Here is a 12,382-nt window from a genome sequence, read left to right as displayed (position 1 = left end):
TGTGCGAAAAAATAATATAAAGTGACATAGTTATATTCATTTAAAGTTTTGAATATTTTTTAAAAGTTAGTTATAATTAATTTATTGTTAATTGATCTTAATGCACTAATTGATATATATTTTACACTATATTAATAGTCAATGTAAATAATTTTAACCTTTAATTTAATAATCTAATGTATATCATTTAGTTGTAGTTAGCCATTTAAGATGTGTTAGCCCATCCTCCAAATTATCAAATGTAATACTCCTAATTGCAAAGTTATGTTGTAAAACAAATTGTTGAAGTTGCTATCAACAAAATGGGACACACGTAAATAAACAACTTGGTGGCGTGTCGTTAAAACTTGACAACAATTTGGACGGTTTTTAAAAAGCCCTAATCAGTTTATCAACACGCAATTTGTCCAATCCAACTTACTCACAAAGGAGTATTTTTTTTACTGTTATTATTATTTATTTCATTTATAGAGGCGTTAGTTACATTCTACATAATTACAAATAGTGATAAACGTACATAAATTCTACCTACATAATTGGATGTTTTAGGAATTTCAGTTTCAAAACCGGTTCATAATTTTTTTTATTATTTTTAAATTAATTAATATATTACTTATTTATCCTTTAGGAATAAATATACTTAGAAAACGTTTTTTCTATAATCTCTCCACTCTTTCTTCCTATTTTTGCTAAAATTCTGGAGAAATTTTCTTCTATAATCTCTCCCCTCTTTCTTCCTATTTTTGCTAAAATTCTGGAGAAATTTTCTCTCCTATCTCTCTCTCCTCTTGTCTTCCAAAGTGTTGCTAGGATTGAATGCAGTTCTTTCGTCTCTCTCCTCTCTCTCTTCCACATTTTTAGAGTTAGCCTCGTATCAAAGTGTTATATTCCTATTTAAATACTTAATTACTAATTATAATTAAATAATAGTTATTAGATATTTAAATCAATGGCCTAGATCATAAGTTATGGAATGTCAATACTATAAAAAAAACGTATTAAGGTCAATTTACAACAAATTAATTGTAACTAACTTTTGAAAAATATCTCATAACTTTAAAACGCATATAACTTTCTCGATTTAAATTATTTTTCCGCACAACATATATCAAATTAAAGATAATTTCATAAGAATTATAACGAGATCTCACTTGCATATGTTCCGATGTCATTGAAAATTTTCATAAATTTAGTTAAGAGCTTTATATCAATACATATCACATAATATAAACACGGGATTAATTTTTTTTCGGAGTTCAAAATAATCTTCCAAAAATTATAAATTAAAGAAATTATAATTTTGAGAGTAAAAATTATAAAATAATTAAAATCAAAACCGTAAATACTAAACTCAATTAGTATTATTACACCATATATCAAATTTTAATTTATTACTACATATTTATTAGGACGAACGAAAAAAGAAAATTCGGCTTATTTCTATATGACAAAGGGAGTCTTGATAAAGTAAAAAGAGAAATTATTATTTGAAAATATTAGAAATGTGAAATAGATAAGATACTAATATGTGATTTTTTTAAATCCAGGTTCGATTAAAGAAATCAAAATTTTAGAAAATAAATAATAAAATTTATAAAATTCTTAAAATCAAAACCATATAATACTTAATTAGTTACTAGGAGTATATGATAGAGTATCAAATTTTAATTTGATAGATGTTATAGTGAATTGAGCTAAACACTCTATTATTTTAAAATAATAAACATTCTTGTGACTAAAAAGTTACTAAAAGAATAAGTTTATTAATATTCAAAATTACAATTTAATTAAAAGTAATTATTTTTTATCATATGTTATAGATCTGATTATTTACAGTTCCATAATTATTAGTAGTTAACAAGTTTTTAATACTATTTTATAGCGCTAATTATTTGTTATTAAATTATTTAAATTAAAATTTATAAAGACTAATTTGATAAGAGATCCGATATTATTTATTTACTAATAATACATTTATTTAACATTTTAAATTTTGAAGATATATTTTTAAATAAATGCAATAGAAGAGAAAGAAATTTAAAAATATATTATCCAGTCATATTTTAAAAGTTGTATGTCACACACAAGTCATTAAATACATGAACAATATATGCATAATCTACCTCTATATCCTTAATACGTGTATTTAATAAACAAATTAATTTAATGGTAATAAAGTATATACACAAAATATAAATTTAATTAAAAACAAAATATAATATACAAATTAATGTTTCTTTTAGGACTAGATATGGATATTTATTATTAAAACGATGAACTATGAATAAGAGATTTAGAATTGGGGTTCATTTAATTTGATGGAGTAGGAATAGGAGATGTAGTTAGCAATATAATGAATAATTCACCTAGGAAATATCAAGATAGAATAATGAACAAACAAACAACTAAAAGTGATAATGTTTATAGTAGTAATTGTTTTGCAGATACTAATAAATATTTGAAGGGGAAAAAAGATGGAACTTTACAAGATTAATCGATGGATAAATATTTGAAGGAGCAAAAAAGGTGGAACTTTAAAATATTAATCGATGGAGTAGGAGTATATAGATATGGAGATCTAAATTTGGAGATTTGTATCAAGATTAATGTTTCTTTTGAGGATTTAAAATATAATAAGGGCAATTTAGTAAGTAAATAATATAATTTATAATAAAACCGGTTCGGTCCAATTAAAATATTAAGGGTATACGTAAAATTTATGTACGATTATCTTTTTCCTTACAAGTTTTTGTAGCAAAATAATAATTGTAAAATTGTCTATTACAGAAATAAATGTTGCCCTCAATCATAGTTGTCTATTTGAAGGCGATTTTTGGATGTTAGTTAAATTCTTAAGTTGCGATTGTTATTTAACCATTTCAACTACTTTGCTCTTATTAGGTAGTAGTGTGAGAATTAATGGCACTACCAAAAACGTTTATTCTGTTAAATCTGATCTATTGTTGCTGAAAGTCGACGAGTTGTGATAAAACTTTGAACTGACAGGGAAATATAGTTTCCATCTGTTTACCTCCGACATAAAATTAAATTAATTGAAGTGCAAACATACTCGTGTATCAAATTGCAACCCTTCAATTCAATTTGATTTGGCTCAAGTCAATTCCATTATCCACCCGCATTACGCTCTAAATTTATTTCCCACATATTATTACATATATTGAATATAATAAATAAATTGCAGTACATGATGTCAACAAGGCGATTGATTCATTTGGATATGAATGAATTATGATCTTAGCTACTATGTGACGAAAGCGTCGCTATTATCCATTAGCACCCGTGCACGCTATACTATGTAATCATTTGAAATTATTTAAATGGAAAATAATCTTCCCAAACAATCTCAATTTTTTATGAAAGGATCGCAAAATAATTATTTTCATTTCATTTTGTAACTGATACTGCTGTTTTCTAACTTTTTTCTTTTTCATCATTTTTAAAGGGTTCATCACTCAATTTAGAAAATAAAAAAGAGTTATAGATTAGTCTCCTACATAAATCCCATTTTCACAGTATAGTAATCATTTAAAGGAAAATCTCACAACAATTTGAATCAAAATATATCTGGGGTCGCTGTATTGTGCCATGCTTCGCTATCTTTTTTTGTTGTTGAGCGCCACCAACTTTGAAACTTTTGTCCATTTGTTTCCTTCTAAAACATTCATCTGCTTTTCTCTCTCTTCAGTCTAATTAAACCATCTCTCTTCTTCTCTCACCTTCTCCTACCTCAAAGTGGCAATCTTTATGCTTATATCATGATGATATTGATAGCTTGTGGGGTGTTGAGATTTCTACTCTTGCAATTCTTGATCTTGAATTTCGTATGTTCTTGTATAGGATTCGATCCTAAAGATAAGTACTACGTAAATTGTGGATCATCAACTGATGTTGCAGTAGGGAGCATCACTTACATAGCTGATAAACCATCTTCAAGATATCTCTCAACTCCAGAAGATATCTTAGCCCACACCACTTCCAATTCCATCGCATCATCCGACGATTCTGTGTTGTTTCCAACTGCTAGAATCTTCACCAAGCCTTCAACATACACCTTCCCTCTTAGGCAGAGTGGTAGGCATTGGATTCGCCTCCGTTTCTATCCATTTCATTACCAGAATTTTGACATGAAATCTGCTACTTTCTCTGTTTTTTCATCCCATAAAGAAACTAGGCTGCTTAGTGATTTCAGCCCCCAAAATGCTACTGTCAATGAATACTTACTAAACATGACTAGTGGAAACACAATGATCACCTTTTCCCCTTCAAGAAACTCATTTGCATATGTCAACTCTGTGGAAGTTGTCTCTGCTCCTGATAGCCTCATCATTGATGATGCCTCACTTTTCAATCCAGTTATGGCTTATAGTGGCCTAGTTGATCAAGCTCTAGAGACTGTTGTTAGGGTGAATATGGGTGGCCCTTTCGTGTCATTGGTGAACGACACTTTGGGGCGAAGTTGGGTCCCGGACTGGCCCTTCTTGCTGCACCCTGACCTAGCCACCAATGCCTCGAATATTGGTGGTGTTAGGTATCCGGGAGGCGGTGCAACACAAGATATTGCACCTCCCACTGTGTATGGAACTTGCACCAAGATGAACTCTCAGAGTGATCCCAATAGCAACTTTAATGTGACATGGAATTTTGGAGTGGATGCTGGCTTTCAGTACTTGATTAGGTTGCATTTCTGTGACATTGTGAGCAAGGGGGCTAATCAGCTTGTGTTTGATGTGTACATTGGTGGATTTCTTGTTGATCGTGATCTTGAGCTGAGTTCTGTGAGTCAGGGACGTTTGGCCACCGCGTATTTTAAAGACTTTGTCACCCCATTGATGGATAAAGATAGCTTGAGTGTGAGTATTGGTCCTTCCAAATTGAGTTATTACCCAGACGCCCTTCTCAACGGATTGGAGGTTATGAAGATAAGCAAGAAGGGAAGCTTTTCCATTGGTGGATCTAGTTTAGCTCCATTTTCGAGATCCAAGAATAAGTTGGCTGTGATTGTAGGTGTGAGTGTTGGAGTGCCTTTTCTTTCTTTGATTGTGGTAGGGATTCTTGTTTTCGCGCAGAGGAGAAAGAAGAAGAAGCAAGAAGTTAGCCACTCGAAAACATGGATTCATATACCAGTTGATGGTGGAGCTTCTCACTCTCACAACATGGATTCCAACTTGAGCTACTGCATGCCATTTGCTGTGGTTGAAGAAGCAACCAACAGCTTCGATGAGGGCCGTGTGGTAGGGGTTGGTGGCTTTGGAAAAGTTTACAAAGGCGTTCTTGGAGATGGGACTAAGTTAGCTGTCAAGAGAGGCAATCCGAGTTCCCCACAAGGCCTAGCAGAGTTCAGAACTGAAATCGAGATGCTTTCAAGGTTCCGCCATCGCCATCTGGTCTCTTTACTTGGCTACTGTGACGAGAAGAACGAGATGATTCTTGTCTACGAGTACATGGAAAACGGCACCCTCAAGAGTCATCTATATGGCTCGAATCTCCCCAGTTTAGGGTGGAAGGAGAGGCTCCAAATATGCATTGGGGCAGCACGAGGTTTAGACTACCTTCACACTGGCTACACGAAAGCTGTCATACACCGTGATGTGAAATCTGCAAACATATTGCTGGATGAGAATCTCATGGCTAAGGTAGCAGATTTCGGGCTGTCCAAAACCGGGCCTGACATAGATAAGACGCATGTCAGCACGGCTGTTAAGGGCAGCTTCGGGTACCTTGATCCCGAGTACTTCAGAAGGCAGCAGCTGACGGAGAAATCAGATGTTTACTCATTTGGTGTGGTGATGTTTGAAGTTTTGTGCGCTAGGCCTGTGATAGATCCATCCTTGCCTAGAGAGATGGTGAACTTAGGGGAATGGGCGATCAAGTGGCAGAAGAAGGGGGAGCTGGATCAGATAATCGACCACAGACTCGTTGGCAGGATAAAGCCTGACTCCCTCAGGAAATATGGCGAAACAGCGGAGAAATGCCTGGCTGAGTTCGGGGTGGACAGGCCCTCCATGGGAGATGTGCTGTGGAACTTGGAGTATGCACTGCAGCTTCAAGAGGCAGTGGAGAGAGATGATCCTGAGGAAAGCAGTAGCAATTATATACATGAGATTTCTCCACACTTCAACGATGTTGACACGAGCAATTCATTCGGCCAGTTTGAAAGATCGAGTGGTGATGATCTCTCTGATGCTTCTGTTAGTAAAGTCTTCTCTCAGCTCATCAGATCTGAGGGTAGATGATTTGCATAGCTGCTGCAGTTTTTTTTTATGTGTTTGTCCCTTGTTAAGTTGCTCATATACACATTTATAGTAGTATGAAATTTTATTTCCAGCTCTCTAACAGCCATTCTATATAGCCAGCCTTCTTCATTTATGATATCCAAAAACATTTCTAAGAGGGTAAAAGAAAAGAGAAGATTAAATTAAGTGTTTCGCCCCAAATGTCTGTAACAAGTTTGCCCAAAATTACAAGGCACGTCACTGGGTTAAAGCTAGTTAAAAACCTATATCTCAAAGTAATGCAATGTCTAATCAATCTCCAGCAAAACAAATAGGCATTATTTCTATATCAAGGGCGGAAGAAACTGTGTTTATCATCATTTCAGCTTGAGTTTCAGCCTTAAAACCGTACGTTTGCATCCTCATTCAGCCTTACGCTTGGAAGATCTTCTTGCATCTGATCTCCTGACGCCACTTGTACATCTGCCCACGAACTTCAGAACCTCGTCTATTAATATCACCGGTAAAGCCACAGCCAACACCAGCAACCACTCATTTACGCTTAGAGGCACAATGCCAAATATTTGAGCAAGGAAAGGCACATACAAAATCAGGAAGTGCAACCCAAATGATATTGACATAGCTATGAGAAGCCATGGGTTGACCCATGGAGGCATTGTGATGAGGCTTCCATCCTCGGATAGAGCATTCAGTGAGTTGAACATCTCGATAGCAACCAGCACTGACAAGGAGAGAGTCATAGCCTTTATTTTCCCTGTCTGGAAGTAGTCGCATGGATTCTCAAATTTGAACACTTGATCCCCAGCTGTGAAAGGTGAGGCTGTAAAGTTCTGCCAGGTTTGGCACTGTCCCCAGTGACTAAGCTGGGAGTATGTCACGAGGCTGTGTCCATCTCCACTGAGATCAATGCCAAGGAAAGATGATTGGGTATACCATATTATAAATACTCCCACAGTAGCTAAACCGACATAAGATCCAATGACCTGTATCAACATGAGAGAACAAATATATGAATGTGCATCTTGCATGAGAGAAGATGGATTTAAAGGCAATGAAGGTACATACCAAGTAACGGAACAAAATCCATGGACTGATCAACGAATCATCACTTCTTCTAGGTGGTTTCTTCATTATATCCTTGTCAGGTGGATTAAATCCTAAAGCAGTAGCTGGTGGTCCATCAGTTACCAAGTTAACCCACAGAAGCTGCACTGGTATCAGGCCCTCTGGAATGCCTAAGGCAGCAGTGAGAAATATTGAAGCCACCTCGCCAATATTTGAGGAGATCATGTATCTGCAATAAATGAAACAATTAAGTATGAGCATATCAAGCAGCATGTCATCATTAAAGTCAAAAGTGAAAAACAGAACAGCATTTCTCCTTTTCCCTTGGCAATCTTTGAATTGGCATACCTTGCTACAATTACTACACTTGATTATCGGAAAGTGGAATCTAGAAACTTCCAAATTAACTTATGAGAATGATAAATTAAATAATTTGGAATAAATTGAACCCATAAATTCTTAAAGATGAAATTTTTTACTGCACAAAACTCATCCACATATGGGAAAGTACAAGTCAAGTTAAGTTGGACGATAAATATTAATTACTGTTATGCAATAATTACGAGCCCATCCCTCTCGAAGAACATTCAACAATGAATCAACCAGTTTCCATAGCAATCCTCAGCTAAGAGACATTATGTATCAAATCATGACCAGACCAACAGACTCATCAATTACCAGATAGCTATAAAGGCAACATGTGTAAAAAGAATTACGAATGGCAGTCTAGTCTTAATGGGATTTCTATGTTTGAACCATTAGCATCATCTTTGCAAAGGCCTCCAACTATTCACAATTTAACTAACAAGACACTGAAACGTTCAGAATAAATAGTCGATAGTAAAATGGATCCTATCATGGGAGGAAATTTAAGAGGGGTAATATTTACTAATGAATAAAAGCTATCAAACCAAATAGATGGAATGTATTTTTACCTGATGAAGGCCTTCATGTTATTGTAAATGGATCTGCCTTCACCAACAGCTGCAACTATTGTGCTGAAATTATCATCAGCTAAAACCATGTCAGAAGCTTCCTTTGCAACCTACAGGGAAGGAGAAGAATGACTGGTTAGAAAGGATTGAACAATTTGTTTCTTGCACATGAAGCACAATGACTGAACAGAAAAGGTATGAACTTGTTTGGATCAATAAAATTACATAACAGTATCAAGAGATATTTCTACGTAGTGGTGCAAACAGCTCATTGCAACACAAGATGCAAGTTGCAGAAATTTGTAAGAGTGTTCATAAATAGCATGCATAATTGGGATTTTTATACAAAGTTATCACCTCTGTCCCGGCAATTCCCATTGCAATTCCAATATCAGCCATTTTCAGTGCAGGTGCATCATTCACTCCATCCCCAGTCATTGCTACAACTTCACCAGAATCCTTGAGCAACCTCACTATATCTTGTTTATGCCTTGGTTCAGCCCTTGAGAAAAGAAGCCCTCCACTTTGACTTAAATGTGATTGTTTGTCACGGCTTGAGAGTTCCATGAACTCTTTTCCTGTTAAGCTCCTCGAAGTGATATTCTCATGGCGACCAAAAACACCTATATCACGACAAATTGCCTCTGCTGTTTCTTTGTTATCTCCTGTGATTACCATAACCCTGATTCCAGCTGTTCTGCAGTCGTCAATTGCTTCAGGGACTTCTTTCCTTGGAGGATCCTTAAACAACATACAGAAAATCACGCTGTTAATCCCAAGTCTTATAATGACATGCCGGGGTAGAGCTAATTGCTAAAGAAAGAAAAGTTAAAAATAATGAGAAACCAACTCACTCTTAAACCAGCCAAACCAACAAAGACTAATCTGCTCTCAATTGAGGAATAATTGACAGGGTTCAATAAGAGCTGATGAGATGGATGGTCTTCATCACCATTATATGTAGCGAATTCTGGAAGATCATCCTTGTATGCAAAACCCAGAACTCTTAATGCGCTGCTTGACATTTGATGCAGACTTTTCAATATAACTTCCTTAAATTCTTTATCCAGTTCTACAATAGAGCCATCAAGCAATTGAACAAATGAGCTTCTATCCAATAGTGTCTCCACTGCACCCTGCAAATGTGGAAGCCGTGCAAGATTCAGCAACACATCTAAACTAAGTTTTATATGAAGCATAATTCAATAACTTGAGAAGTCAATGTGGAGGAAAACCAACCTTTACAAGTAGTGTCTTTTTTCCACTACGAGACTTCACAATAACACCCATGGATTTCCTGTCACGGTCAAACTCAAGGGTAGCAATTCGATTCTCGAGTTTATTCCATGCGTAGGAGCACCCTAGTGATTCAATTTAAAATTGCAAATGAGTCAATTCTCAACTAATTGCAGATTGATTCCTTCTAGCACAAAAAATATAACTTACTTAGAACACCATCATATCCTGAAGACGGTCCAGAAGCTATTTCATTAGGGAGGCCCATTTTCTCAACCATAACCTGATAACATAATCGAGTCAAGCAATGTTATACATCAAGGTATGAATCTGGAGTAACTCCCCAGTTAGTAGCAAGAAGCAAAGTCAATAATGCTACCAAGGCGAATCAGAAACATTCACAAATGAAAATACAAGACACAAAATTTCCAAACGGAAATTTAACTTTCAGCAAAATCAACAACCCAAACCTGGAGACGTTATTTGAGCTGTATGTCACTGATTGTGCCCCGGAAAGGACAGTTTGAAAAACATTGTTGTATGCTAGTAAATTAATTAGCTGGAAGAAAGTGTTGTCAATTTAGTGCAGAAAAAATATTCAGATAAATAAATACCTTGAGTGCAGCTTCAGTTGGCATTCCATTGGCCACATAATGTCCAGATTTTTCTTGGCTAGCCTTTTCCACATCAGCATCATTGCAGATAGCAGCAATCTTTGCTATCATATGAAGATTAGAATCTAATTGACCTACTGGCCAGTTCTGTATTTTCCCATCAAATGGATCATAACTAGTCCCTTGCACATCAAAGGAACGTACATCATGGGGCTTGGAACTCATAGCGAAAAGCTTAGACACTGCCATCTGATTGGTAGTCAGAGTCCCAGTCTTATCAGAGCAAATCACTGTGGTGCAGCCAAGGGTTTCAACACTAGGCAACTTGCGAACCAGGGCATTCTTAGCAGCCATCTTACGTGTTCCGAGCGCCAAGCAAGTTGTGATTACTGCAGGCAAACCTTCGGGAATAGCAGCAACTGCCAATGCTACAGCAATCTCAAAGTAATAAGTGCACTTCTCAAATGAGAACTTAAAGTTCCTTGGCCACCCATCAACAATCTCCCAGGAAAGGAAGTACTTGACATTAATCAGCCAAACCAAAGTGCAGATCACCCCAATGATGGCAGTTAAAACTTCTCCAAACTCATTCAGCTTCTTCTTCAAGGGCGTATCATCCTCACTCTGAGATGCCTCTTGAATCTGAGAGTGCACCTTCCCTATCTCTGTATTCATTCCAATTGCAGTCACCAAACATATACAGTTCCCATTCACCACAGTAGTCCCAGCAAACACCATACATTTCTTCCCTTGAATGTCAACGTCCTCTGCAACAGTCTTGGTAGTCTTGCTCACTGCCTCACTCTCACCAGTCAATGACCCCTGTTCAACTCGGAGGGTTGAGCTGATCAAGCTCAAAACCCTCATATCTGCAGGAACTTTATCCCCAACTCTCAACTCCACAATGTCTCCAGGAACAAGCTCCTTCGCTGGCAAACTAGCAATCTTTTTACCATCTCGAATAACAGTTGCATGCTCTGACTGGATTTCCTTCAATGCGTCAAGTGCTTTCTCCGCATTGTTCTCCTGCCAAACACCAACGATGGCATTCACTATCAATATCAAAAATATCACGAGAGGTTCCACAAAGGCCGTGATCTCCATCTCCCCGCCTTCGTCCCCATCATACCATGCCAACACAAAAGAAACCACCGCAGCAACCAATAAAATTCTCACTAACGTGTCATTGAACTGATCTAGAATCAAGCGGATAATTGAAGGCCCATCGTGTTTCTCCAGCTCATTAAGACCGTAGATCTGCCTTCTCTTTTCAACATCACCAGACAACAACCCATAGTCCTTCCTCACTTGAAACTTCTCCTCACACTCCCTTACATCTTTCGACCACGCAGCGTAATGATCCCCTTTCGGCTCCTTACCATCACCATCACCCAAATTCTCACTCTTACCATAATTTTGCCCTCCTTTCCCCATGAGGCCACAAAATTAAATCACCCGATTCACCAAACCCGTCGAAATATAACCTGAAAACGAGAAATCAATCATAAACGTCACGATACAAATCCGACGAAATGATTAATTGCCAAATAATTTTCAACAGTAAATCGAGATCCTTCACTGGCTGATCTACATCAAATCACAAAAATAAACCACAAATATGAAACAAATAGCAATAACAATGCGACTCACCACCTCGGCGGCTGCCCGATTGGGTCAAAATCGCAGCTTTTAACGCATACAGTAGTGAATAATGGTGGAGAATTGGAGAATGGAGGAATGATGGATGGTTAGCGCAGGGTTTGAAGTTTCTGCGTCTCTAGGAAGTGTATAAATGATGGGATGCGATTGGTATTTATGAGGAAGAATTCTAGTGTGTGTGAGAGAGATGGGGGAGGAGAGAGAAAGGCAGAGATGCGGCTGTGATACGGTACCCTTTGTTATAGGACAAGCTACAACAGTACAACTACAACTCTACAAATAAGAATGCGTACAACTACAAGCTACGTACCTTCACTCTAAGAGCATCAGCAGCGCAGAATTCCCAAAAACAACGCTCTCTTACCCGTCCCTCTCTTAAATTACTATTCTTGGGTTCTAGTGTACTTTTTACTTCATCTATTAACTAAGGGACATAACCTGCAATCATCCATCTCTTATCCGTCTCTTAATCATCTCTTAAATTACTATTTATTCATTTTCATTTTTTATTTTTATTTCCAACAAATTAATTAATAAAAAACACACTTAATTAAATAAAATAAAATTACAACATAAAATAAAATTACAACATAAAATAAAAATACAACTTAAAATAAAA

General features: G+C 36.4%; 2 protein-coding genes across 3 annotated transcripts; one reads left to right on the top strand and one right to left on the bottom strand.

The window, feature by feature from the left end:
• The first annotated feature begins 3,621 nt into the window (after positions 1-3,621).
• On the top strand, positions 3,622-6,345 carry LOC121743763 (receptor-like protein kinase HERK 1). The gene has a single exon (XM_042137129.1). It carries the CDS (start codon positions 3,777-3,779, stop codon positions 6,252-6,254), a length of 2,478 nt encoding a protein of 825 aa, XP_041993063.1. The 5' UTR covers positions 3,622-3,776; the 3' UTR covers positions 6,255-6,345.
• Positions 6,346-6,414: 69 nt separating this feature from the next.
• LOC121743762 (calcium-transporting ATPase 4, endoplasmic reticulum-type-like) lies at positions 6,415-11,985 on the bottom strand. 2 transcript variants are annotated; one of them, XM_042137127.1, is made up of 9 exons: positions 11,755-11,985; positions 10,105-11,588; positions 9,701-9,773; positions 9,494-9,615; positions 9,109-9,390; positions 8,612-8,995; positions 8,255-8,364; positions 7,320-7,548; positions 6,415-7,237 (listed from the first exon to the last, which is right to left on the bottom strand). In XM_042137127.1, the coding sequence occupies exons 2-9, from the start codon at positions 11,536-11,538 to the stop codon at positions 6,656-6,658; spliced, it is 3,216 nt and encodes a 1,071-aa protein (XP_041993061.1). In that variant the 5' UTR covers positions 11,539-11,588; positions 11,755-11,985; the 3' UTR covers positions 6,415-6,655. The 2 variants fall into 2 exon arrangements, with proteins under 2 accessions (XP_041993061.1, XP_041993062.1); XM_042137128.1 differs by having other exon boundaries at positions 11,758-11,985.
• Between the last annotated feature and the right edge of the window lie 397 nt (positions 11,986-12,382).

Source organism: Salvia splendens, chromosome 8, assembly GCF_004379255.2.
Source record: "Salvia splendens isolate huo1 chromosome 8, SspV2, whole genome shotgun sequence".
Taxonomy (NCBI): Eukaryota; Viridiplantae; Streptophyta; class Magnoliopsida; order Lamiales; family Lamiaceae; genus Salvia; species Salvia splendens.
This window is presented reverse-complemented; position numbering and strand designations above follow the sequence as displayed.

What these genes read in the sequence shown, in the direction of transcription:
- LOC121743762 (XM_042137127.1), bottom strand. Translation starts at nt 11,538, where the DNA reads ATGGGGAAAGGAGGGCAAAATTATGGTAAGAGTGAGAATTTGGGTGAT. An exon ending in TTGGTTTGGCTGGTTTAAGA is followed by an intron (nt 8,996 to 9,108) that starts GTGAGTTGGTTT and finishes ATGTTGTTTAAG; the next exon opens with GATCCTCCAAGGAAAGAAGT. An exon ending in AACATGAAGGCCTTCATCAG is followed by an intron (nt 7,549 to 8,254) that starts GTAAAAATACAT and finishes CATTTATTGCAG; the next exon opens with ATACATGATCTCCTCAAATA.
- LOC121743763 (XM_042137129.1), top strand. Translation starts at nt 3,777, where the DNA reads ATGATGATATTGATAGCTTGTGGGGTGTTGAGATTTCTACTCTTGCAA.